The following is a 26,532-nucleotide window of genomic DNA, read 5'->3' as shown; positions in this document are numbered from 1 at the left end:
TGATGGTGTAGATTCTTCCTTTGGCACAGATACAGGGTATAGGCTTTTTCTAGGAACAAGTAGAACCAAGAGAAGGGAGATTTTAGGGATAAAGTTTTAGTTTGAATACCAGTGCTAATGAGGTGTGATATTTCCAGCTGAAAATGAGAGCAGGAGGCATGAGTGATTCATCCAAGTGGAAAAAACAGAAGAGATCCCCCCGGCCCCCACGCCATATGACCAAAGTTATACCAGGTTCAGAGCTACCCATCTCCAATGGAACCACCTTATCCTCTAACTTCACTGGTGAGTGCCCTGGGTTGCTTCTTCTGATTAAAATAGAGAGGGAAGAGAGGGAGGAGGTTGGGGGGCGGGGGCAGGGGGCGGTGGAGAGAGAAACATGAACTGGTAAGACACATCATCTGATTGCCTCCCATACCTACCCGGGCCAGGACCAGGGATCCAACCAAGGTATGTACCCTTGACTGGAAATTGAACCCATGATCCTTTGGTCTGCAGGCTGACACTCTAATCACTGAGCAAAACAGGCAGGGCTCTCTCTCTCTCTCTCTCTTTCTCTCTCTCTCTCTCAGGGATTTTGACATTGAAGACCAGCCAACTGAAGGGCTTTGGTTTCTTTCTGCTGAGAGCAAAAATGGGAAACTCCAGGTCAAGAACAGACAGTGACCATTTAGAAATTCGTCAGTGACTTAAGTTTGTTCTCCTTCCAGGGGAACTCTGACTACTGTAGAGATCAGTGTATACAGAGATTAGTATGCAATCTAAGAACAGCTCTGGTACCATAAAGGTAACAGTTCTGGTACCATAAAGGTACCAGTTTGGTACCATGCTTCCCACAGAGTGTCTCTTCTTTAAGCCTCACTTACTTTGCTTGGCAGGTGGCATGCCCTTCATTGATGTGCCCACTCCTATCTCCTCTGCAAGTTCAGAAGCTGCCTCAGCAGTGGTCAGCCCCTCTACAGACAGTGGCCTGGAGTGCTCCTCCCAGGCCACTTCTAAGGAGGACCTCACTGACCTGGAGCAACCTGGCTCTTCAGGGTACAGCACAGCTACAGAGCCTGGCAGCAGTGAGCTAGGGGTTCCTGAGCAGCCTGACTCCCAGGTATGGCTTTCATTTCTAAAGGCCCCTCTCCAGACTTCCACTGTGGAAATTAGCTTGATCCTTTAGATCCTTTATCCAGGCGTTGGCTAAAAAGATGGTTGGGGTAGGGTGGGTTCTTCCCTGTTTCCTAGAATTAGCTGTGCTGCCTAAAAAACCTACGATATGACTCACTGTGAGAGTTAGCTCATGGGATTTATCAAGTTATGCATACAGATAGGAAGTACTTGGCAAAGGTGAGGGAGCTGCCTGTGGCTTTTTCTGGAAGATAATGATCTAAATCTCCAGCCTAAAAGAGCCTCTATTGCTTCTAGAGTTCGAATCATTATAGGTCAGTGATTCCTCAGGACATGTTTTCTGAGTCCATATTCCTTCCATTGATTCATAGCCCACTAAGCTGGCCCCGACACCTGAAATCCATTAGACACACTTGGATGACAGATATTTCAGGAAAGTAAGTTCAGAGTTGCTCTTGCTTCATCCCTCTTCTCTATCCCCCTGCTACTGGTCCCAGCAGGAAGGGGCCCATGTGGAAAAGGCTCAGTCAGCGTCGGTGGAATCTATCCCTGAAGTGTTAGAAGAATGCACATCCCCTGTTGACCACTCTGATTCTGCCTCTGTACATGACATGGATTACGTCAATCCCCGAGGTGTGCGCTTTACACAGTCCTCCCAGAAAGAAGGTGAGTACCCTTAGATAGGCTCTGCCTCTTCACTCCCCCCCATCCAATCCACTAAGCTGCCTGAGCCTAGACTGTCTTGGACATGTAGCATCTGCTAGTTCGAGCTCTAGTCAGGAAATGGAATCAAGTCAGAGGGCTGTTGGCATGGATGGAGCCCTTCCCTAACTTATAGAGAGAGGGGCTTTGGTGGACAATAAGAAGTGAGAGGGAAGAATAGAAAGCTTGGGACTTTTTTTAAAATATATTTTTATTGATTTTCGAGAGAAAGGGAGAGGGAGGGAAAGGGAGAAACATGATTGATAAGAGAGAATCATTGATTGGCTGCCTCCTGCACACCCCCTGCTGGGGATCAAGTCTGTAACCCCAGCATGTGCCCTTGACTGGAATAGAACCAGGGACCCTTCAGGTCCCAAGCCAATGCTCTATCCACTGAGCTAAACCAGCTAGGGCACTTGGGACTTTTAATAGAAAAGTAGGATCATCGGTTCTGACTCCCTTCAATAAATAAGTAGGCTCCTTACTTCCCCAGAAGAAAACAATTTTTTTTTCTTGAAGTCACTAATCTGAAATTGCCTTGTAAAACGCAGGGCAAAGCTAGGCCAAGCTATCAATCCAGTTGTTTCTAGGGAGTCCCACTTCCCTCCTGGCCTTCTCCCAGGTACAGCTTTGGTCCCCTATGGTCTTCCCTGCGTCCGAGAGCTCTTCCGGTTCCTCATCTCCCTCACCAATCCACATGACCGACACAACTCCGAGGTTATGATCCACATGGGACTGCATTTGCTGACAGTGGCTCTTGAGTCAGCCCCTGTAGCCCAGTGCCAAACCCTCTTGGGCCTCATTAAGGATGAGATGTGCCGCCACTTATTCCAGGTAAGACTGGATTTCTAGAGGGGCTCAGAGCTCCTGGTTGTTTTTCAAGGTCTCTCATGGAGTTAGGGAAGCACAGGGAGGTTTGACTGATTCATGATAGGACCCAGAAAAGAACCTCTCTCCCCATTTGGCCAGTAGTCATGGTCAAGATGACTGTTAATTTCTGGGGACTCTGGAAGCCAAAGGGAAATATAGGAATGGCTAGATATAGAATCCCCTCAGAGCACAACCTTATTGAAAACTTCACTGTTTGCTCTCCTGCTTTTTTCTTGGTTGAACCATAGTTAGGTTCAGAAACCTAATGCCTACCCTACTCTGATCTCCAGCTACTCAGCATAGAGCGAATGAACCTTTATGCTGCTTCCCTGCGGGTGTGCTTCCTACTGTTTGAGAGCATGAGGGAGCACCTCAAGTTCCAATTGGAGGTGAGTTTCTCAACCTTGAAAGATGAAAAGTAGGAAGATGCATCATCAGTGCAGCTAACTCTGTCATGGGTGAGATTTTGGGGCTTCTGTAGGAGCATGCTTCTAGCCTCTCTAGTTTGGTTTATTGGTTGGCCTCTTTAGGGAGAAATCAAAAGGAACCTAGAGAAAATGGGCTGACGATAAAATGGGAGAACCCAAATATGAGGACTAGCAGGTAACCTCACCATGAGTTGGTCTACCCTTCTGCCTAGCAGCCCCTCTGCAACACAGCCAGGCAAGTCAAGCCAGCTTAGCCACCAAATTGCAAGAAGGACCTCTGAATAGGACAGGCGGCTCACATCGCACAGAAAGGGCAACAGGAGACTTGTTTGGATCAGGCATGAGCTAGAGAATCAGGCCTTATCCCCAAACATGGAGGCCAAAGAGGGGATGTATTTAGGGAATGGAATAGCTATAAGTATCTATTTTTTAGGGGTCTTTTTATTTAATTTATTGGGGTAACACTGGTTAACAAAATTATACAGGTTTCAGATGCACCATTCCGCAACACATCATCTGTACAATGTATTGTGTGTTCACCATATAAGTGTCTCTTAATGCATGCCTCCTGACAGGGCTTTTGCTTCCTGTTTAATATTTTTTCTGTCCAATTTTTTTTCTTCCTATTTTGAATTCTTTTCCCACCCAAATGGCAATTATTGGGTTATTGCCAGATGTACATCAAAAAGCTCATGGAGATCATCACTATGGAGAACCCTAAGATGCCTTATGAGATGAAGGAGATGGCACTGGAGGCCATTGTGCAGCTCTGGCACATCCCCAGCTTTGTCACTGAGCTCTATATCAACTATGATTGTGACTACTACTGTTCCAACCTCTTTGAAGACCTCACCAAGCTGCTGTCCAAGGTGCTGAGCATTATCACTGGATTCTAGAAAGAAGGCTATATTAAGGAAATCTCTCTGGTTGTAGTAAGAAAGCTAAATACAGGGAGGGAAACATTTGAGAATTGGGGAACAGGAAGAAGAAAGGCATTTCAATGTAGAAGTTATAGGAAGTTTGGGATTTTTGGAAAAGAATCAGTTAAGTGTAAAGTATTCTAAGCTCAAGTCTACTGGATCTATTTACTTTCCAGAATGCCTTTCCTGTGTCTGGTCAGCTTTATACAACACATCTACTGTCTCTTGATGCCCTGTTGACAGTGATTAACAGCACTGAAGCCCACTGCCAGGCTAAAGTCCTCAACAACCTTACCCAGCAAGAGAAGAAAGAAGCTGCCAGACCTAGCTATGAGGCAGTAGACGGTACCCGAGAAGTCAGCAATAGTAAGAGACATTTCTTACTTCGAGGATCTCAGGGTTCTATGCTTATCTCTTCTCTACTCTGAATTCTTTTCCTGCTCTTATATCACTTCCTCTGGGGTACTCCATATTCTGTGTTTTTGAGGTTTGGTGGTTTGAATCACAGGCCAAGCAAGCAGATTAGCAGACTTTACCCTTTCTTCTCCACACTTTGGCTTTTTTACAGAATTATTTATGGAGAGAAAATAAAATATAAATGAAAGGATATAGGACTTCTGTCCCTAAAAGTTCCAGGTCCTACCTTCCCTCACCCCCAGTATCTCCCTTCACTCTAATGAATCTTCTCAAACTTCCCCTTGAGATTGAGGTTGCAGAAGATCAAGGAAAGTGACTGGTTAATTTCTTTATTAAATTCTATAATCTAATGCTTGGCCGACCTGGGATAGTGACTGTTTGTTTGAGCTTGTGTTTGTCCTGTTCAAGGCTGGCAACCTATGTGGGAGAATGCAGATCTCCTTGACCAGGGACTCAACTTCTCCTGCAGCTTACTCCATAAGTCTTCACTTATCTTCTTCTCTCTTACCAGCTGAGAGAGCAGCCAGCGATGGGAAAGCTGTAGGCATGGCCCCAGACATCCTAGGCCTGCATCTTCCAGGTGGAGGGCGGCTGCCAGCAGAACATGGGAAGCCAGGATGCAATGATCTGGAGGAAGCTGGTGACTCTGGGGGTGGGTACTGGGTGTCTGTAATCCTAAACCAGATTAACTGGGGTTCCTGGTGGAGAGCAGAGGTGGGGAAACAGAGACACCCTAGGGTAGTACCTGAGTGAACCTTAGCTGTTCACCATGCCTTCAAACCCAGCGAGAGGAAAGAAGACATATGGAGCCCTAGAAGATAGAACCTCTAAGGAAGTGGGAAATGGATGAGGACAAGAAAATTTCTGAGGCATTCTTTTTCACTGTAGAATGTATCAGCAATTTCCAAAAGTCACTTCCTGGTAAAAGAGGTCTTAATGGGTTTTTCCCGCTCTGCCTCCCATTCCTAGCTGACAAAAAGTTTACCCGGAAGCCACCTCGATTTTCCTGTCTCCTGCCAGATCCACGGGAACTGATTGAAATTAAAAACAAAAAGAAGGTACATACAGATGTATCCAGAGCCCAGCTTCTACCCACTTCTGTCAGAGTGTTCTTTGTAGGGTTTCTATCCCAGAAGATGAGGGACAGTCTAGCAGCTCATTGTACAATTTCCTAAGGCTAATCTGGACTTGTTGGTACTTCAGCAATCTCCAGTTTTCTTTCAAGTCCTTCCCTTACTCCAAAGCCATGTAGATAGTCATGCCTACCATGGGACAATTGCTGTTCTGAGAGTCAAGTGTTACTGGTGGTCACAAGAGCCCTGGTAGCTGATATCATGTGGATCCCTGAAGATTATTGGTCTGGTCATCTTGAGCTCTGGGGTGATGATTGGCAATAAAGGGAAATTGAAATTAATCCTGGTGTTTTAGTAAAGTTCAAATAACTGTGTGTTAAGAAAACACACTGAAAACCTTCTGTTTAACCCTTTCTTCCTCTTATTGCTAGCCTAAATGACTTTGGTTTATGTGTGCCCTTGATTGCAGGGCTGTGAGTAGACAGACAGAAGGTTAAGTTATCATAGTTAGTTCACCTTTTCCTTCAAACCTCAGGGCCTCAAGAGCTAGAAAATCAAAGAAAGATGGGGAAATCAAGCTAGGCTATAAACCAGACGCTGCCCATAAACAGATGCCAGGGATGGCTGTAAAACTGTAGAAAAGAAACCCTTCTCTACTCACTTCTACTTTTTTCATGATCCTATAGATGGAGTAGGCTATGGGCTGTCCTATGCATCTTAAGCACTCAGGAAAGGAGTGAAAAGGAGCTCTTCAGCCAGCTCTGATAAGACATGAAGACTGAGGAAAGCTAGGGCCAGAACGATCAGCCTTAGCCCTAGAGTCACTTAGAACCACATTTTAGGAGACTGTTAGGTAACAAGCTGTGGACTATGATGAATTCCAGCCTGGCCTTATCTGGTTAACGGAAGAGCAGTTTCTAATACCTCTAGTATTTTTTTTCCAGCTTCTGATCACTGGCACAGAGCAATTCAACCAGAAACCAAAGAAGGGAATCCAGTTTCTACAGGAGAAAGGCCTCCTCACCATCCCAATGGACAATACAGAGGTAGCCCAATGGCTTCGAGAAAACCCTCGGTTGGACAAGAAGATGATTGGAGAGTTTGTGAGTGACCGCAAAAACATTGACCTCTTGGAGAGTTTTGTGAGGTGAGGAAGCTGCAAGAAATATGGGACATAGTTGGTGATCATTTGGAGAGACAGCATCCTTCCCTAAAAGCAGTCTCCATTAGTTTCTGTTAGTGACCCAGGTCACACACTCTTCCTCTTTCCATCACTTTTATCTGTTAGATCTAAAAGAGCAAGATAGCTTTGGGAGCTAGGATGGAGCAGGGTCCCTGAACACAGGATAGGTTCTGGGCCCCAGGGGATGAGATTTCTAAGAAAGGCAAGAATGCGCTGATATGAAAAATACTAAGGTTAGGAGTTGTCAAATGCTGGTCTGTGTTAGAAATAGCCAGGAGATGCCTTCTCTTTGCTAGCACCCTCAGACTGTTCTTTTCCAGTAGGAGAAGGTTAGAAGAACTGTAGCTAATAGAGAACCTAACATTTGTAGCTTACATATCTTCAGCATCATCCTTCTTCCTCTCCCTATAGCACCTTCAGCTTTCAGGGTCTTAGACTGGATGAAGCTCTTCGCCTCTACCTGGAAGCCTTCCGCTTGCCTGGGGAAGCACCAGTCATCCAGAGGTTGCTGGAGGCATTCACAGAGCATTGGAGGGTGAGTTTGAGTGGCAGGGGCTAAGCCTAACCTCCCAAGTTAATTTGACTGAAGGTTTCTTTGGTTCCAACTGAGGGACACAGCTACTCTCCTAAGAAGGCTAAGAGCATCATCACTGGAAAGTGAACTTTCCAGTCTAGCTTCTGTTTAAGGAGTTGGCAAGAGATTGGCCACTTTCTGGGTGGTACCTCTCCTCTGTGTCAGCATTGATCCAGTGGGTTGGTGCTGAGGGTTTAATGGGCCAGAGAAGGGCATTGACACAGGTGGGGTCTTTGCTTTTTCAGAATTGTAATGGCTCCCCATTTGCCAATAGTGATGCCTGCTTTGCCCTGGCCTATGCTGTCATCATGCTTAATACTGACCAGCACAACCACAATGTTCGTAAACAGAATGCACCCATGACCCTGGAGGTAAGCTTGAATCCCAGCCAAGGCAGAGAAGATCCAGCAAGCTTTGGAGAAAGCAGAAATGATGTGGATGTCCAGTGGGCATAGTCGACAGGGTTCTGGAAATCAGGGAAGGCTGGCCAATCCAGAGGAAGAACGGGTGGGGAAGTGGGTTCTTTCACTTACTGTTTCCTAAGTCCTATTTATCACAGACCCAGGGTTCCTTGGGTGGGGCTTCAGCATTGACATTAGGGGCAAAGCTTCTTGGTCTGTCTCTAGGAGTTTCGCAAAAACCTAAAAGGTGTGAATGGAGGAAAGGACTTTGAACAAGACATCCTGGAAGATATGTACCATGCCATCAAGTGAGTATGTATGAAGGATGATGTAGCATCTCTGATAAGTAGAACACTGCTCCCTTTTCCAGATTTTAGAGTCATATCAGGCTGCAATAACTCATATGCCCTGGATTTAGCCTTAGGACTTACAGTAGCTGGGCAAACCCTCTCTCCAAACTCTTTTCTTCCTTAAAGAAACCTGAACAATATTGGGACTAGTACTTTAAGCCAGGTTCCAAACTGTCCCTGCTAAGTGGAGTGTCCTGATCCCATTTCCTGAACCCAGAGCAGCTGACTTTTCCTGTCTAGTCCCCTCCAGTTGCATGTAGAAAGAAATTATTTTTGATCAGAGGTCAGAGATGGGACACTTAGTTCTTTACTACAAATCAGAAAAGGTAGAATTGTTTATCTTACTATAGAACTAAAGGCCTCACTTAGAGACAGGTCCTTGAGAATTACGGCACACCTCTTTCTCCCTCATGTGTGGGAAGCCAACCACTGAACTTCAATTTTGATGGCCTCTCATTTGTGGATAAGGGTTAAAGTCCCTTATCCTAGTTTGAGAGCAGTCAGGTTTATAGCAGTGCACCTACTCATTCTCTTACTTTCTGATAGGAATGAAGAAATTGTGATGCCCGAGGAGCAGACAGGCTTGGTTCGGGAGAACTATGTATGGAATGTACTGCTTCATCGAGGTGCCACCCCAGAGGGCATATTCCTACGTGTGCCTGCTGGTAGCTACGATCTTGACCTCTTCACCATGACATGGGGCCCCACTATTGCTGCTCTCTCTTACGTCTTTGACAAAAGCCTTGAGGAGACAATCATCCAGAAAGCCATCTCAGGCTTCAGGTAGCTCACCTTTAGCCTTAGTACTGACCTCTTAACCACCTCTCTGAGCTAACATGGTTGCCTCCATACCTCTTTGAATTCTACTCTTATTTTCTTTAGAGTTGGTTCTTCCTGAGTTTTTGGAGGGAGGCCGAAGCTTGGGAAAGCTCACTCTTTTTTTTTTTAATACTCTTTATTGTTGAAAGTATTACATAGGTCCCCTTCCCCCCACCCCCATGGACTTCTTCTAGCCCAGCAGTTCTCAACCTATGGGTCATGACCCCTTTGGGGGTCGAACAACCCTTTCACAGGGGTCGCCTAAGACCATCGGAAAACATATAATTACATATTGTTTTTGTGATTAATCACTATCCTTTAATTATGTTCAATTTATAAAAATGAAATTGGGGATCACCACAACATGAGGAACTGTATTAAAGGGTTGAGGCATTAGGAAGGTTGAGAACCACTGTAATCTAGCCCATCCCCACCTCCTACCCCAGGCCTTCACCACCCTATTGTTTTTGTCCATGGCTTATACATATATTCATACAAGTTCTTTGGTTGATCTCAGGAAAACTCACTTTTAAACAGACTTAAGAGTAAAAGGTTTCTTCCTGGGACTGATTGGGGAAGAATCCCAAGCAGTCCTCCTCAGGGAGTTGGAAGGGCTGCCCGGCCTTCCAGTAACTCTGTTTCTGGGATGGGGGTGACATTACAGGAAGTGTGCCATGATCTCCGCTCACTATGGTCTCAGCGATGTCTTTGACAATCTCATCATCTCTTTGTGCAAATTCACAGCTCTCAGTAGTGAGGTGAGTGTGTGTGTGTGTGTGTTGGGGGAGGGGGAGGTGGAATATGTACCTAGAGTTCCAAAGGAGAACCTCTTTTAGCCATGGATTACTTTTATCTTCAGAGATGATTCCCTCAGCATATTTCCTCACCTCCCACTTGATTACAATAGAGCTTAAGCTATTTCTGTCTTGTACACCCTAGAATGAGAATAGCATCACTCATGTAACTGGGGATAGGAAAGGCTATGCAGTAGTAGGGAAGGCCTTATCCAGGTTAGCCCTTCCTACTAGTATTGGGGATTGAATACAGCAGAAGGACCCTCGTGGTACCATAGGTTGAGGCCTAAGAGGTTCTCTTTTTCCAGGCCCTACACTTCTTCCCATCTTGTTTTCCAGTCTATTGAGAACCTGCCCAGTGTGTTTGGAAGCAACCCTAAAGCCCACATTGCAGCCAAGACAGTATTCCATTTGGCCCATCGTCATGGCGACATCCTTCGAGAGGGCTGGAAAAATATCATGGAGGCCATGCTACAGCTCTCCCGAGCCCAACTGCTGCCCAAGGCTATGGTGGAGGTAATTCTTGGTAGGAGACTAATCAGTAGTGACAAGGCAAGCCCTAGCTGGTTTGACTCAGTGGATAGATCGTAGACCCGTAGACTGAAGGGTCCCAGGTTTGATTCCAATTCAAGGGCACATGCCCGGGTTGTGGGCTCGATCCCCAGAAGGTGGCGTGCAAGAGGCAGCCAATCAATGATTCTCTCTCTTCATTGATGTTTCTATCTCTCTCTACCTCACCCTTCCTCTCTGGAATTTAAAAAAAAAAAATTAGTAGCAAGGCAAGAGCTCCAAGCATATATGCTGCTAGTATATAGAACTGGTTGAGAGTATCACTGGGCCTGATGCCTGCTGAAGCTTACCAGGAATACCTCAAATGTAAGACCACAGGTCTTGAGTGGGGCCTAGCTGTCAAGGAAGACTGGTAGAAGTCATTGCCAGTCACCATATGGTGGGGGCCCAATCAATAGTGTAGAGCAGAGAGCTACAAGAAGAAAGCCAGAGAACTTTGCATGGGGGAGCAAGAAATGCAAAGGACATGTAGAAAGAAATTATTTTTGACCTGCTTTCCCAGGTAGAAGATTTTGTGGATCCCAATGGCAAGATCTCTCTACTACGGGAGGAGATACCATCAAACCGGTAAGGGCAGATCAGAGGCTAAAGGCCTTGGGGAGAGAGAATGTGACTTTGGAGTTCACCAGGGTTTATACTGTTTCTACAGAGGAGAGTCGACAGTGCTGAGCTTTGTGAGCTGGCTGACACTAAGTGGCACTGAGCAGTCTAGCGTGCGGGGCCCATCCACTGAGAACCAGGAGGCTAAGAGAGTGGCCTTAGAGTGTATCAAGGTAACTGCCTGCCTACCCCTGGACCCCTCCCCACTGGACTGTGAACTGAAGAATAGAATCATTGAGAGCTTGTGACCAGAACTGACTCCTGCTCTCTCTCTGGCTCTTAAGAAAGTTCACTTTCCTCTACCCCTTGTCACTGACACCTTCCTTTTCTCTTGTGCCCCCTGTAGCAATGTGACCCAGAAAAGATGATCACAGAAAGCAAGTTTCTCCAGCTGGAGTCACTGCAGGAGCTCATGAAGGTACAGAATGAAGAGGACAGAAAAGGAAGGGCTGGCTGAATCTGGGAGGGGAGATAGGGGCAGTGATGTAAAGTCAATTTCTGTCAGGGCAGGGCAGTGGCTGCCTACTTTTCTGCTGTTGTTCTGTTCTAGGCTCTCGTCTCAGTGACACCAGATGAAGAGACATATGATGAGGAGGATGCTGCTTTCTGCCTGGAGATGCTGTTGAGGATTGTGCTAGAGAACAGGTAGAAGGCCTCTTTAGCAGGCCTCACATTGAGCTTATTCCAGAGGGATGGAAGCCTAGAGCCTTCTTGCTGAGTGGGCTCTAGGGACAAGAAGCACATGAAGCTATAGGCAGTGGAGGAGAAGCTTGCTCGTTATTCCTGTCTGCTCAGCGTATAATACCAGTGAGCCCTGAAAGACCTAGCCCAGCCGTAGGCAAACTACGGCCCGCGGGCCGGATACGGCCCGTTTGAAATGAATAAAACTAAAAAAAAAAAAAAGACCGTACCCTTTTATGTAATGATGTTTACTTTGAATTTATATTAGTTCACACAAACACTCCATCCATGCTTTTGTTCCAGCCCTCCGGTCCAGTTTAAGAACCCATTGTGGCCCTCGAGTCAAAAAGTTTGCCCAATCCTGGCCTAGCCTGAATCACAAAGGGAGCCTTATTGCCTAGTGACCTCTCTAGCTGAGACTATCCCCATCTCTTATGTTCCTAAGGGACCGAGTGGGCTGTGTGTGGCAGACTGTTCGAGACCATCTATATCACCTATGTGTCCAGGCACAGGATTTCTGCTTTCTTGTGGATCGGGCAGTGGTGGGGCTACTGCGCCTGGCCATTCGGCTACTCCGGAGAGAAGAGATAAGCGGCCAGGTAAGCAGAGTACAGCTGGGAAGGCAGGAAGGTATACAAGGGACTAAAGTCACAGTGTTCGTTGTGGGTATGGTCTGAGACAGAGTACAGTTAGTGCCCCATAGAATGAGCCCAGTGACCAACTTGGGGCTGGGGGAATCTAACAGGTGGCAGTGGGGATAAGTCTAGAACACCCTCAGGTATAAAGCTGATATTCAGCGCCTCTGCTGACTCCTATAAATCAGCTCTGAGGGGCAGATGGCTGCTGCTTTGTGGCAGTCCCAGCCCTATATCTGTTTTCCTCTAATGCTTTGGACCCTCCTGAGATCTCTTGGCCCAACTATTAAAGACAAGCAGCATAGAACTAATAAGTGAGTTTACAAGGTCCCAGGATATAAAATGAATCACATTTCTATATACAGTACTGACAATAAACATATGGAACTTAAAAAAAAATACCCATTTACAAGTGCTCCCCCAAAAAAGAAATACTTAGATATATACCTAATAAAACATGTATAGGATCTGTATGCTGAAAATTACAAAATATTAAAGAAATCCAAGAAGACCTAAATAAATGAAGGAACATATCATGTTCATGGATTAGAAGACTCTACCTGGTAAAGATGTCAATTCTCCCCAAATTGATCTATAAGTTTAATGCAACTCCTATGAAAATGCCAGCAGGAGTTTTTGTAGACATAGACAAACTTATTCTAAAATTTAGCCCTAGCTGGGTTGCCTCAGTGGATAAAGCGTCTGCCTGGGGACTGAAGCGTCCCCGGTTTGATTACAATCAAGGGCACATGCCCAGGCTGTGGGCTTGATCCCCAGTAGGGGGCGTGCAGGAGGCAGCCAATCAATGATTCTCTCTCATCATTGATGTTTCTATCTCTCTCTCCCTCTCCCTTCCTCTGAAATCAATAAATGTATATTTAAATAAATAAATAAAATTTAGATGGAAAAGCACAGGCCTTAGAATAGCCAAATCTCTTAAGAAAGAAGAAAGTAATATTAAGGCTTACTATGTTGCCATAGTAATCAAAACTGTGTGGTATTGGTAGAGGGATAGACACCCTCTACCAATGGAACAGAAGAGAGAACTCAGAAATAGACCCACACAAAGATGCTCAACTAATTTTTTGGAAAAGGTACAAAACCGATTTAAAAAAAAAAAACCAATGGGGGAAGGATAACTTTTTCAATTGCCAAAGCAATTGAAATCCATAGTGGAGAAGCTTCATATCTTATACAAAAATTAACTCAAAATAGATCAAAGATTTAAATGTAAAATATCAAACCTTTAGGGAGAAACATAAGTGGATATCTTCAGGAGCTAGGCAAAGAGTTCTTAGTCTTAACACCAAAAGAAAAACCCATAAAAGGAAAAAATGATAAATTAGATTTTATCAATACTAAAAAGTTCTTTATGATAGCCCTGTGAAAAGGATGAAAAAATAAGGAACATATGTTTGCAAATCACATATTAAAGTTGCGATGAGATATCATATACATATATCATAATGGCTAAAGTAAAAATATCAAGTGCTGGCAAGGATGTGGGTCACTCATACATTGCTGGTGGGAATGTGAAATGGTATAGCTACTCTGTTGGCAGGTTCTTCTAAAATTAAATGTCCAATTACCACACAATCCAGCAATTGCATTCTTGGGCATTTATCCCAAAAAATGAAAATATACTTTCTTATAAAAATCTGTAGATGAACATTCATAGAATTTTTCATGGTAATAGCCAAAAATTGGAATCAGCTTAGATAATTTTCAACAGGTGAATAAACTGTAGTTCATACATACCATGGAGTACTTACTATTCAGCAAGTAAAAGCAACAAGTTATTGATACATGCAACAACTTGGAATTACGCTGAGTGAAAAATGCCAATCCCATAAAGTTATAAACTATATAATTCCATTTATATAAATTTTTTAAAAGCACATCTTTATTTTTTTAAAGTTTCTGTGGGGTTTGTTTTGGTTATTTGTTGGTTTGGGTTTTTTTTTTCAGAGAGAGGAAGGGAAAGGGAGATAGATAAAAACATCTGCCTCCTGCATGCCCCCTACTGGGGATCCAGCCCACAACCTGGGCATGTGCCCTAACCAGGAATCAAACCGTGACCTCCTGGTTCATGGGTCAACCACTGAGCTGCACGAGCCACACCAGCCGGGCCATTTATATAAATTTTTGAGATGACATAGTTTTAAAAGTTGTAGATCAGTGATGGCGAACCTATGACACGTGTGTCAGAGGTGACATGCAAACTCATTTTTTTGGTTGATTTTTCTTTGTTAAATGGCATTTAAATATATAAAATAAATATCAAAAATATAAGTCTTTGTTTTACTATGGTTGCAAATATCAAAAAATTTCTATACGTGACACAGCACCAGAGTTAAGTTAGGGTTTTTCAAAATGCTGACACGCCGAGCTCAAAAGGTTCGCCATCACTGTTTTAGACAGATTGCCAGAGGTTAGGGATGAGCACAGGAAAGAGGCAGGTGTTATTATAAGGGGTAACATAAGGGATCCTGTGGTGTTGGAACTGTTCAGCATCTTTACTAGTGGTGGATACAAACCTACACAGGTGACTAAATTGTGTAGAATTTAATACATACAACTTAAGTAGAAGTAAAATGGAGGAAATCTGAATAAATCAGTGGATTATATCAATGTCAGTATTCTGGTTATGATTATACCATAGCTTTGCATAATATTGCCATTGGGGTAAACTGGGCAAAGTGTGTAAGGGATCTCTTTGTATTATTTCTTACCTATAATACATATCAACCTATAATTATCTCAGTAAATATATTTTTTTTAATATATTTTATTGATTTTTTTTACAGAGAGGTAGGGAGAGAGATAGAGAGTTAGAAACATCGATGATGAGAGAAACATTGATCAGCTGCCTCCTGCACATCTCCTACTGGGGATGTGCCCGCAGCCCAGGTACATGCCCTAAACCGGAAGCAAACCTGGGACCCTTCAGTCCGCAGGCCGACGCTCTATCCACTGAGCCAAACCGGTTTTAGCACAGTAAATATTTTAATTTAAAAAGGAAAGACCAGCAGCTGTATCCTAAGTTGGGTCCTAGTCAAACTGTCCTTACTGGCCTAAGAAGACTGGTGGGAAAGGAGAGTAGCCAAGAAGTTGTGTTCCACTTCCCACTTCCCACCCCAACCCAGGTATTGCTCTCCCTGCGCATCTTGCTACTGATGAAGCCCAGCGTGCTGTCCCGAGTCAGTCATCAGGTAGCCTTTGGGCTCCATGAACTCCTTAAGACCAATGCAGCCAACATTCACTCAGGTGATGACTGGGCCACCCTCTTCACGCTGCTGGAGTGCATTGGCTCAGGCGTGAAGCCGCCAGCTGCCCTGCAGGCCACCACCAGGGCCGATGCACCTGATGCTGGTAAGCCCTTTCCCAGAGAGACCCACACTGGCAGATAAACCATTATGGTCCCAGAGGTTGATACAGGAAAACAAAACAGGTTATTATATTCAGCAGATTAAATACTCATGGCTTCTGCCATCTGCTCCCAGAATTTCCTATACCAGCTGGCCTCTCCTCAAGTTAAACAGCATGAAGGCAAGTAGGCAGCAGAGAAGGCTCTGAAGCCAGGCTTACTGCTGTCCTGAGGACTGGTTTATCAAAAACTGAGAAACTGCCACCTCCCTCCCCTGACAGCTGCTCCTAGATGCCATCAGGAACCCAAATTAGTCTGCTGCCCTATTTGGTCAAGAGAGAAGCTGTCCAGACCATCCTTTAGCCCTGTGGTGACAGGCTGAAACTAAACCAGACCAAGAAAGAGAAGCCAGGCTTCGGCGCCTTTCTTCAGAGAGCTGAAATTATTCCCTCAACCCAGTGTCCCCCATGCTCACTTTGATTCTGCCTTTCTCCCTGCCGGCTCAGGGGCCCAATCAGACAGTGAACTCCCATCCTACCATCAAAATGATACGAGTCTGGACCGAGGATACACTTCTGACTCAGAGGTCTACGCTGACCATGGCAGGCCTGGCAAGATCCACCGATCAGCCACAGATGCTGACGTGGTCAACAGCGGTTGGTTAGTGGTAAGTGATGGACAGCAGCTGAGACTTCCCTCCTTGGCCTGTGGGAAAGATTCCTAGTCCTCTGAGAGGGCATCCAGGGGAAGATCTGGTTCAAGCTCCTCTGTGTACTTTACAGGTGGGGAAGGATGACATCGATAACTCCAAGCCAGGGCTTGGGACTGGGTCCAACCGACCAGGCCCTTCACCCCTGGTCAATCAGTACAGTCTAACAGTGGGGCTGGACCTCGGACCTCATGACACTAAGTCTCTGCTTAAGTGTGTGGAATCACTGTCTTTCATCGTGCGTGACGCTGCCCACATCACACCTGACAACTTTGAGCTCTGTGTCAAGACTCTCCGCATCTTTGTCGAAGCCAGTCTTAATGGTGGTGGGTCAACTGACAAAGGGGCAGTTGGGGAGGAGCATTGTGAATAGACGGGGATAGGGATATGTGCCCATGGATGTGGAAATGTGACCTGGATCTGACTCTGCTCAGGGTGCAAGTCCCAAGAGAAACGTAGCAAGAGTCACAAATATGACAGCAAAGGGAACCGCTTCAAGAAGAAATCCAAGGAGGGCTCAGTGCTTCGACGGCCTCGAACCTCTAGCCAACATGCCACTCGAGGAGGGCATAGTGATGACGATGAGGATGAAGGCGTTCCTGTCAGCTACCATACGGTGTCTTTACAGGTCAGTCAGGACGTAAGTATGGCACCCTTTACTTCCTCTTCTCTCCCTGCACCTGACTTTGGGAGTGTGGATGGGGCCAGGGATAGCCAGGACTGAGAGGAAGGGCCGAGGTCCTCAGCCACCACCTCTATAGTGTTCCCACCTGTAAGTCCTTGTTTGCTCAATATTGAAACTAAGGTTTATTTTGAATAGGTAATACATGCACGTGGTACAAAGTTTAAATGGTACAAAAGGGTAAACAGATAAAAGTAAGCCCCATTCCATTTCTGTCCCTAGCAATAAGTTCTCACTAGAGGCAACTACTGCCACCAGTTTCTTGTCTATCCTTCCAGAGTTATTCTGTCTATTCAAGGCATATAAAATTTATTTTATGAGCAGAATTTATATCACTAACTAAATGGAAACTAATTGCCTTAGAAAAATGATTAAAACAAATTATTAAATCTAGCCAGATACTATTACCCATCAAAGCCTCCAAACCTGATGTATGCTTTCTGTTTTTAAAATAACATAATAAGGTTTTATGTATTACCAGGTGTGAAAGAGAATTGAAAAGAAAGTATATATATCACTGTGTAATTCAGTGTTATTAAATACTTAGTCCACGCCCCCTTCTCAAGTCTTTTTTACTAGGACTAATACTCAACTTTGGGAAACACTGGCCAGGACGGGGCAACTAGCTCATAAAGTCAAGAAGGGAGCAGTGAGAGGGTTGAAGTATGGTGTGACTGGTACTAGGGGATCCCTTGAGGACTCAGTCAGGGACAGTAGTGGGTGGGGGATTTGACCAGACCTAACCCCACTCATGTCCTGCCCCTCCTGTGATCCCAGTTGCTAGACCTGATGCACACCCTGCACATTCGGGCAGCCTCTATCTACAGCTCATGGGCAGAGGAGCAGCGCCACCTGGAGACAAGTGGCCAGAAGATCGAAGCGGATTCGCGCACCCTCTGGGCCCACTGCTGGTGCCCCTTACTGCAGGGTAAACTTGTGGGGAGCAGGCTGGGCAGGGGCAGAGGTGGACTTGGAGCTTGGGAAGTTCCAGGATCAGGGTGCCTGAAGGATCCTGAGCCTGTTCTTGTTCTCAGGCATTGCCTGCCTATGCTGTGATGCCCGGCGCCAGGTGCGGATGCAGGCATTGACCTATTTGCAACGAGCACTACTGGTACATGATCTGCAAAAGCTAGATGCCCTGGAATGGGAGTCCTGCTTTAACAAGGTAGGACTTCACTCTCATCTTTTTTTTTTATGTTTTTATTGGTTTTTAAAGAGAGGGGAAGGGAGGGGGATAGAAAGATAGAAACATCGATCAGCTACCTCCTACACACACTCCTCCTGGGGATCAAGCCCACACCCTGGGCATGTGTCCTAACTGGGAATCAAACTGCCAACCTCTTGGTTCCTGGATTGATGCTCAGCCGCTGAGCCACACCAGCCAGGCAGACTTCCCTCTAGTCTTAAGGTAAAGTTCAAATCCTCAAGATAAAGAGAACAAGGCAGCCTGAAGAGCCCAATGTCAATCCTCAGTCTGCATCAGACCTTCCCCTTCTGCTCAATACTCATCCACCCCAGCCCCTGGCTTCCTTGGGACAAGGCTGCCCACCGACCTTGCTAGGAGATGTTGGCTGTTTACCTACCAGGTGCTGTTTCCTCTACTGACCAAGCTCTTGGAGAACATCAGCCCTGCAGATGTGGGTGGGATGGAAGAGACCCGGATGAGGGCTTCCACACTGCTCTCTAAGGTATTGCCCCCACCCTCACCCACCCACTCTCCTGCCTCTTCACAAGGAGGGAAGCCAAGGCTTCTGGTAGGACCTAGAGATGCAATGTAGGTGCTCAGGACCCAAGCTATGGAGACTCAGTGGGACTTAGGGACCTGGGACATTTCTGGAATTCAGAGGCATTTCTAACCTAAGATTCCCATGCAAGATAGGACAGGCTTGCCTCCCAGCCTTGGAGAAGGGTATAGAAAGCCCCTACCCTACTCTCGGCTGAAAGGGGCTGTCGGGCCATAGGTCTTCCTGCAGCACCTGTCTCCACTGCTGTCACTCTCTACCTTTGCGGCCCTCTGGCTGACCATCTTGGACTTCATGGACAAGTACATGCATGCAGGCTCCAGTGACTTACTGGTATGTTCTACCTCAGCCTGACTCCTGCTGCCTGCTTCCTCTCCCACCTGCTGGGAAGACTTACTGTTTCCCCCCTTGGTGGCTACCTCCTTACCATATTCTCCCATGCCCTCTTTTCTATTCTCATGGTCCCACTGCCACGTGTAGTCAGAGGCCATCCCTGAGTCTCTGAAGAACATGCTTCTGGTGATGGACACAGCGGAGATTTTCCACAGTGCAGATGCCCGAGGAGGCAGCCCCTCAGCCCTCTGGGAGATTACCTGGGAGCGCATCGACTGTTTTCTGCCCCACCTACGAGATGAGCTCTTCAAGCAGACTGTCATCCAGGGTAGGGGGCTCAGCCCAACTTCATCAGAAAGTCTGGAGCTCAGTAGTTCTCTGTGCTGTAGGTGGGTGGGAAGACTGGTGGGTAATCAGGGCATGAAATTCTAAGAGCTGCCATCTGGATTCTTTGTCCACCTCAGACCCCATGCCTATGGAGCCTCATGCCCAGAAACCTCTACCTTCAGCCCACCTGACACCTACTGCTGGGGACACCAGAACACCTGGCCATCCACTTCTCCCAGAGATGCCCTCTGAATTGGGAGCCTGTGGTGAGTCCCTCTGGGAAAGAGGAGGCCTAAGAGCAGGCCCAGGGTAGCTTGAGATTGCTGAGCATGGGCTGTGAGCCGGGGGTAGGGGAGACCCTGAGAGTCCTGTTTGCCTGCTCTCCTATCAGAAATGGCAGGATCAAATAAGCTATAATGGAGCTGGCTGCTTGAGATTTTCAGGCTTGGGAAGAGAAAGCTGGGTCTGGGACTTGGAGAATATGCAAAGGTTGCCCTTCAGGGATTCTAATAAAGACCAGACCAAAATTAACCTAACTAGAAGTATAGCAAAGGAGGTAGGGGACAGAGATAAGGTAGCTGGGCATTGGAATGAGTTTCAGGGGGAGACTCCCAACTATTTAGCCTGGGAGGGGTCATTTTGCTCACAGGAATGGGGAGGAGCAAAGATGGGTATGAGGGAGTTTGACTGCAGCCACCTTTGACTTTGACTCTCACTATAGACTTTGAGAAGTCCGAGGGCCCCCGACCTGGCAACAGCAGCTCCCCTGGATCACCAGTGGCATCTAGCCCCAGCAGGCTGAGCCCTACCCCAGATGGGCCTCTACCCCTGGCTCAGCCCCCACTGATCCTGCAGCCCTTGGCCTCCCCACTGCAGGTGGGTGTGCCACCCATGACTCTGCCCATCATCCTCAACCCTGCTCTCATTGAAGCCACCTCACCAGTGCCCCTCCTGGCCACACCTCGCCCCACAGACCCCATGCCCACCTCTGAGGTTAACTAAACTAGGCCCCTCAGAGATCAGGACCTGTCCCTGGTCCCCCTTCCAGCTGTCCCAGGGGCCATACTCTTCAGGCCCAACTCGAGCTGCTATCGCTGCTACTTGTATGGGGACCTAAAAAACAGAATTTTTCTAGCCCTTCCTGGGACCCACAATCAGGCCGCAGGACCTTCCTCCTCTGCTCTCCATTCTTGGGGGTCCAACCTGGGAGCACACTCAGGTATCACCTGCAGCCTGGTAGCTCTGGGGAGGCATCACTGTGCCAGCCCTGCAGTGCCTGCCCTTGTGTCCCTCCTGCCCATGGTTAGGCATTGAGAGCCAAGCTAACCACTCTGCACTTTGTTTCCTTCTCCCATCCCACTCCCATCAGCCCTGGGCCACCTCCTTCAGTTCTTCCTCTTTTATTAATTTGTTGGTGAGTTTGGAGAGCTGATTGGCATTGGGGGTGGGCAGATGGGGCTGGACAGGGGGACTGCCCACAGGAACATGTACATATGGAAAAACGACAACAGTGGACTTTTTATGATGTAATAAATGTCTTAGTACCATTAATGCCTTTCCCTCTGGTTTCCTTCTTGAACTTGTGGGCACCATGTTCTTAGAATACCCAGGGCTTAGATCTTGCATGAACAGAAGTGACACTGAACCTACCAACAGTCTGGTCCATGTGGCCACAGGCCAAAAGCCAGCCAGATGGCAGGACTGAGGTCAGGATTCCTTTTCCGCTGCTCGATGACCACCATCAGCACAGCAGTGCACCTCTGCCAGCAGGGATGTGCCATGGGTTTGGGCAGTTGTCCTCTTCCCTAACTGCTCCAAGGAAGACACCTGAGATAACATAGACTGAGGTCAAAGGGAAACCAGAGCTGAGCTGTAGTTATTCAGAAGTTTTCCTTCTAATGTGCCTCGTGGTCCAGGAGCAAAAGGAGCCTATGGGCATATGAGGGGGCCATCTTGCCCATAGCTGTGATCATGTGTATGTGGGCACAGGGACATTCATTTTGCTCGAAAATTGAGGAGGGACCATTTCTTCCACCCCACAGCCTCCATTCGTCCCAGTCACTGAAGCATGATTGAAGAACCCCTCCCCTTTCCCTTTGCATCAGGGTAAGACAGGTGGGAGTGTGAATGAGGCAGGCTGTGTAGCCCCTGCAAAGCTTAGGTACTATGGGCAGGATGCAGAATACTATGTATTAAGCTTTCCCAAGTGAAGCATCTACATCATTATGGTTTCCTCCTCCATAATGGTCCCTCCCCCTCTGGGAGTGGTACCCTGTTAAACTACCAGCTGACCCCCTCAGAAAGAGTTAGGGACACTCACCCTCTTCATTTGGGCCCAGCTGGCTATGTGATCATTTAGCATCTGGGGCTTCCCTTTGCTCAGCACCACCATGTAGCTGTTCCTGGGAGTCTGAACCTCTGTAAGTGCCTCCCTCGGGTGTAGAAGGGGGTGCCTTGGAAATGGGATTAGCCTGATGTGGAAAAATACTAACATGAGACCTGAAACTCCTATACTAGTTTCTACCTCTTCCCTTCCTTCTTCCCCAAGTAGTCCAGACTATCCTTGGTTTCCCACCCTGCCCATGGGAAAATTAAGATATGGCTGCACTTTCCTGTATGAGTGCAGAAAAACCAGGATCTACAGTCAGGTAGACACTAAGGCTCTTGGCTTGGTAACAGTTATGTTGTCTCTGTTCTACCATCTGAGCCTTACCCACAAGTTCTGCCTTTAGAAGCTTGCATGAGTTTTGGCGGGGAGTCAAAAGTTATACATGAATTTTTAACTATGGGGGTGTCATTACCCCTAACTGTACAGAATTAGTACCAATGGGCGCACACACACACACACACCAAAAAATCCTAGAAACAACAGAAAATGTGGCTATCCCAGCACTTGGGTATTTACCTTTGCTTTAGGGCTCACTGCTTTGGGAGATGAATGGCCTTAAGAAGCAGAACCCCTCAGCCCTGGGCCTCAGTTGCGGAGAAGGAACTTTAGTTCAAGTGAACACCCCCTACTTGAAATATTCTTCACTCAAGTTTCTGAGACACTATTTTCTTGGTTCTCCCCTACCTCATTGGCCACGCCTTTTTAATTTTCTTTGTTGGCTCCGCATCTCCAGCCTCTGAACATTACTAGTAGAATGCCCCAGAGCTTCTCAAGTCCTTTCTCTATACTCAGTCACTGGATAATGTTGTTCACTGTCAAGACTTTAAATACCACCCATTACACTATGTCCAACTACCCCTTTCATTTCCACTTGCATGCCTCACTGGCTTTCAAACATAACAAACTTAAAAGGAAAAACTCTTGATTACCCCCAGTCTCCACAAATCTGCTCCTCCCCCAGTCTGCCCCATCACTAAAGGACAGCTCCATTCTTCTAGGTTCTTATGCCAAACTGACCCCTCTTTTCTCATATTCTACATCCAATTCCTCAGCCACCACTGGTCACCCTCCTGTTTTCTAGTTCCATGATCTCTATTCTCTCCACATTGAAACCAGATGGATCTTTTTAAAACCCATTTTCACTCCATTGCTTAAAACCTGGCTTTCCATCTCATTCAGAATAAATAAAAAGTTCTTTATCCCACCTACCTAATTCTCTTACTATGCTTCAAATATGCCAAACACATTCATATCAGACCTGTACACTGCTAATCCCTGCACCTGCAATGTTCTTCCCCCAGATATCCATATAACTCCGTCCACTTTTTTCAAGTCACTTTTCAAATGTTATCAGAGAAGCCTTCCCCGCCTGCCACATATAAAACTTTTATCACTCTTTGCCCCCTTACCTACTTTTCCTCCATAGCACTTATCACCCACCAGCTGACATATCTCCATTTGATTTTTATCTTCAAACAAGGACATTGTTTTCTAAAGTATGTCCTCCTTATTTATTGGTGAATGAATAGAATGAGTTTATGGTGCCTCTGCTTTGGGCCAGGTCCTAGGGCTGCATACAAAAACAGAGATAGCCCAGCCAGCATGGTTCAGTGGTTGAGTATTGACCTGTGAACCAGGAGATGACGATTTGATTCCCAGTTAGGGAACATGTCTGGGTTATGGGCTCTACCTCCAGTGTGGGGCATGTAGGAGGCAGCCGATCAATTATTCTCTCTCATCATTGATGGGGTTTTTTGTTTTTGATTTTTGTTTGTTTACAGTTTTTTAAATATATTTTATTTATTTTTTTATCTTTTTTTAAAAAATATATATTTTATTGATATTTTACAGAGAGGAAGGGAGAGGGATAGAGAGTCAGAAACATCGATGAGAGAGAAACATTGATCAGCTGCCTCCTGCACACTCCCTACTGGGTATGTGCCCGCAAGCAAGGTACATGCCCTTGGCCGGCATCGAACCGGGACCCTTGAGTCCTCAGGCCGACGCTCTGTCCACTGAGCCAAACCAGATAGGGCCATCATTGATGTTTTTATCTAAGCCGATCAATTATTCTCTCTCATCATTGATGGGGTTTTTTGTTTTTGATTTTTGTTTGTTTACAGTTTTTTAAATATATTTTATTTATTTTTTTATCTTTTTTTAAAAAATATATATTTTATTGATATTTTACAGAGAGGAAGGGAGAGGGATAGAGAGTCAGAAACATCGATGAGAGAGAAACATTGATCAGCTGCCTCCTGCACACTCCCTACTGGGTATGTGCCCGCAAGCAAGGTACATGCCCTTGGCCGGCATCGAACCGGGACCCTTGAGTCCTCAGGCCGACGCTCTGTCCACTGAGCCAAACCAGATAGGGCCATCATTGATGTTTTTATCTATCTCTTCCTTCCTCTCTGAAATCAATGGAAATATATATTTTTAAAGTCACTTTAGAAACAAAAACAGAAATAACCATTAGGTTGGAAATTAATGGAACAAACAATGAAGAAGTTTCTTAAGCCCAGCTAGATGAGGCTATAGCAACTGACAATAAACCTTGAGTCAGTTAAAATTTCCAGGCCAACATTGTGAATTGTTGGAGTTGACTAATGGGAACATGGGGGTTCATTATACTATTTTCTGCACTCTATGTATTGTATGAATTTGTGGGGAAAGAGCTTTATCCTACAGTTAACAGACTGGCTTTGAATTCTTGCTCTGTCCTTTCTAGCTGTGTTACTTCGCCTCTCTGAGACTTAATTTCTTCATCAGTAAAGTAAGGTAATATTTATCTCCTAAGGATGTGGGAAGGACGAACAAGAACTTATAGTAAAATACCTTAATATAGTACCTGGCACATTCCACTCGTGGGCAAGGTGAAGAGGAAGAGGAAGTAACAGGAAATAGCCCAAATCAAGAGCCATAATAGTCTTCCTTTATGCAGAACTAGTGCATACCTGTAATTCCATTATTAAGAAGGTTAGGGGAGCCCTGGCTGGCTTGGCTCAGTGGATAGAGCGTCTGCCTGCGGACTGAAGGGTGGCGGGTTTGATTCCCGTCAAGGGCATATGCTTGGGTTGTGGGCTTGATTCCCAATGGGGGTGTGGGGGAGGCAGCTGATCAGTGATTCTCTGTCATCGATGATGTTTCTGTCTCTCTCTTCCTCTCCCTTCTTCTCTGAAATCTATTAAAAAAAAAAAAGGTTAGGGGAAAGTTGCAGAAAAGATCTGAAAAAACAGCCTGTGTTCTCTGAGCCCAAGGTAGGATGACTCCAGGAATGGAGGTACTCATGGCATTCCTAAAGAAAGTCTCTACTGAGCAGAGATGTCCAGCCTCGGAGTTGTACTTTGTGAACTCCTGCACTGACCTTGCTGCCACTAGAAGTGTACAAGCGGACGTTGGGGACTATATAAAAAGCAATTTCCTGCATCGGAGGAAGTTTGAACTATTAAGATTGTGGATACCTTTTTAATTCTAATACCCAAGTCTCTGGGACGGATAAGCAAAGCGTTTCCAGGCGCGGCGCTCCTGAGTTCAGTCATGTCTGAAAGTCTGGCCCGCTGTGAATCTGCCATTTATAGAACACGTTTTAGGTCCGGAGAGTCTCTTCCAGGGGAGGAGTTAGAATCTGAGAGGATGGTTACGGATTTCCTTGCAATTCCAGAGAGGCCGCCAGATGGCGCCCTAGGACGACTGCAAGATCAACTTCCTTCCCCTAACTCTTCCCGGCAGCGGGGCGCCTCTCTGGGCGGGGGACCAGAGGGTTGGGGCCCATCAGCTTCCCCCTGGGGCTCCCCAGCCAAGCGTTAGGCACAGCAAAAGCCGAGTTCAGCGCTGCCAGCTGTTTGAGGCAGGCCTGCGTGAGTGAGACCGGAGTCGGGACCCTGAGACAGCGCCTAGCTGACCACCATCCCCACTCCCCTCTCCCGGCGCGGCGCGAGTATTTCCCCGGTAAGGGGCACGCTAGAGTCGCTCCTGATTGGCTGTAGGCATCAGAGTTAAACTTTTAGCCAATGAAAAAGGGCATAGGGCGTGACGCACGGGAACGTCACGGGAATTCCCCCCTCCCGGGGGCGGAAAAGGGGCTTTCCCCGCTGGAGTCCTGGGACTGAAGAGGAGTGTCGCGACAGGTCCGAGGTGGGTCGGGCCGGGAGAGGAGCGGGAACCGAAGCCGCCGCCGCGGTGAGTGGCCGGGTTCAGATCCCTAGGGGGCCGAGACACGGGAAGGGCGGGAGGAGGGCCCGTGACTGATGGAGCTCCAGGACTGGAAAGCGGCATTTGCACACACACGCAGAGCACGCACACGAGCCAGACACCCGGATACACACATCGGCATCCTTGTACAAAGACACGCGGACCCGTACCTATGCCGGCGAGGGCACAGCATCGTCCGTGTGCGTAGCTTCGCACACACGTACACATGCAAACATATCCGTTCTCAGGTGCCTGGACCCATACCCTTCACGCACAAACTCAAAGATACGTCCACCGGTGCCCTTACATACCAAGACAAGCTCAGACATGTGTCCACCCTGAGAAGTTTAAGGTCGCTCACCTGTTGCACGCACGCCAGCCAGCACATGGGCTGAAATAACACTTGTATACCTGTGATGGAGACACACACCTCACACAGGGCCATGGGACTGGAGCAGGGGCATGAGCACCCATAACAAGAGCGGCGCGGGAATTTACCGCTGCCGAGATGTTTCGGGGAGAGGGCCCGTCCCAAAGAGGAGACAGCTTTCCTCCCTCCCCCCACACCCCAAGAGACCGGTTCCTGGGGCAGAACCCCGGAGCACCCCAACTGGGAAGAGCCCCCGCCTACGGGCCTTCGGGGAGGAGGCCTTCCT

At 46.8% G+C, this 26,532-nt stretch overlaps 1 protein-coding gene and 1 long non-coding RNA gene across 10 annotated transcripts in view; one reads left to right on the top strand and one right to left on the bottom strand.

Moving 5' to 3' along the window:
• The window catches only part of GBF1 (golgi brefeldin A resistant guanine nucleotide exchange factor 1), a 122,327-nt gene extending 101,483 nt beyond the window's left edge, over positions 1 to 20,844 (top strand). For 4 of the 9 annotated variants that reach the window (XM_015559309.1, XM_015559308.1, XM_015559305.1 and 1 more), the window contains 32 exons: positions 138 to 285; positions 879 to 1,102; positions 1,614 to 1,782; positions 2,441 to 2,652; positions 2,979 to 3,077; positions 3,791 to 3,985; positions 4,213 to 4,402; positions 4,965 to 5,105; positions 5,423 to 5,511; positions 6,471 to 6,673; positions 7,121 to 7,244; positions 7,529 to 7,654; positions 7,910 to 7,992; positions 8,581 to 8,817; positions 9,518 to 9,611; positions 9,987 to 10,163; positions 10,720 to 10,784; positions 10,867 to 10,990; positions 11,164 to 11,235; positions 11,368 to 11,462; positions 11,944 to 12,097; positions 15,280 to 15,505; positions 16,007 to 16,167; positions 16,283 to 16,535; positions 16,644 to 16,849; positions 17,669 to 17,819; positions 17,926 to 18,056; positions 18,478 to 18,579; positions 18,853 to 18,966; positions 19,114 to 19,294; positions 19,431 to 19,559; positions 20,015 to 20,844. In XM_015559309.1, the coding sequence (XP_015414795.1) occupies positions 138 to 285; positions 879 to 1,102; positions 1,614 to 1,782; positions 2,441 to 2,652; positions 2,979 to 3,077; positions 3,791 to 3,985; positions 4,213 to 4,402; positions 4,965 to 5,105; positions 5,423 to 5,511; positions 6,471 to 6,673; positions 7,121 to 7,244; positions 7,529 to 7,654; positions 7,910 to 7,992; positions 8,581 to 8,817; positions 9,518 to 9,611; positions 9,987 to 10,163; positions 10,720 to 10,784; positions 10,867 to 10,990; positions 11,164 to 11,235; positions 11,368 to 11,462; positions 11,944 to 12,097; positions 15,280 to 15,505; positions 16,007 to 16,167; positions 16,283 to 16,535; positions 16,644 to 16,849; positions 17,669 to 17,819; positions 17,926 to 18,056; positions 18,478 to 18,579; positions 18,853 to 18,966; positions 19,114 to 19,294; positions 19,431 to 19,559; positions 20,015 to 20,295 (4,956 nt within the window). In that variant the 3' untranslated portion in view covers positions 20,296 to 20,844. The remainder of the gene's footprint in view (positions 1 to 137; positions 286 to 878; positions 1,103 to 1,613; positions 1,783 to 2,440; positions 2,653 to 2,978; positions 3,078 to 3,790; positions 3,986 to 4,212; positions 4,403 to 4,964; positions 5,106 to 5,422; positions 5,512 to 6,470; positions 6,674 to 7,120; positions 7,245 to 7,528; positions 7,655 to 7,909; positions 7,993 to 8,580; positions 8,818 to 9,517; positions 9,612 to 9,986; positions 10,164 to 10,719; positions 10,785 to 10,866; positions 10,991 to 11,163; positions 11,236 to 11,367; positions 11,463 to 11,943; positions 12,098 to 15,279; positions 15,506 to 16,006; positions 16,168 to 16,282; positions 16,536 to 16,643; positions 16,850 to 17,668; positions 17,820 to 17,925; positions 18,057 to 18,477; positions 18,580 to 18,852; positions 18,967 to 19,113; positions 19,295 to 19,430; positions 19,560 to 20,014) is intronic. The other 5 variants (XM_006756489.2, XM_015559306.1, XM_006756490.2 and 2 more) reach the window with 3 other exon arrangements.
• On the bottom strand, positions 20,692 to 26,526 carry LOC107181955. Its single transcript, XR_001512669.1, has 3 exons — positions 26,238 to 26,526; positions 21,614 to 21,764; positions 20,692 to 21,120 (listed from the first exon to the last, which is right to left on the bottom strand). It is a non-coding gene; the product is annotated as an uncharacterized LOC107181955 (long non-coding RNA).
• Between the last annotated feature and the right edge of the window lie 6 nt (positions 26,527 to 26,532).

The sequence above is a fragment of the Myotis davidii genome, unplaced genomic scaffold (genome assembly GCF_000327345.1).
Source record: "Myotis davidii unplaced genomic scaffold, ASM32734v1 scaffold332, whole genome shotgun sequence".
Lineage (NCBI taxonomy): Eukaryota > Metazoa > Chordata > Mammalia > Chiroptera > Vespertilionidae > Myotis > Myotis davidii.
This window is presented reverse-complemented; position numbering and strand designations above follow the sequence as displayed.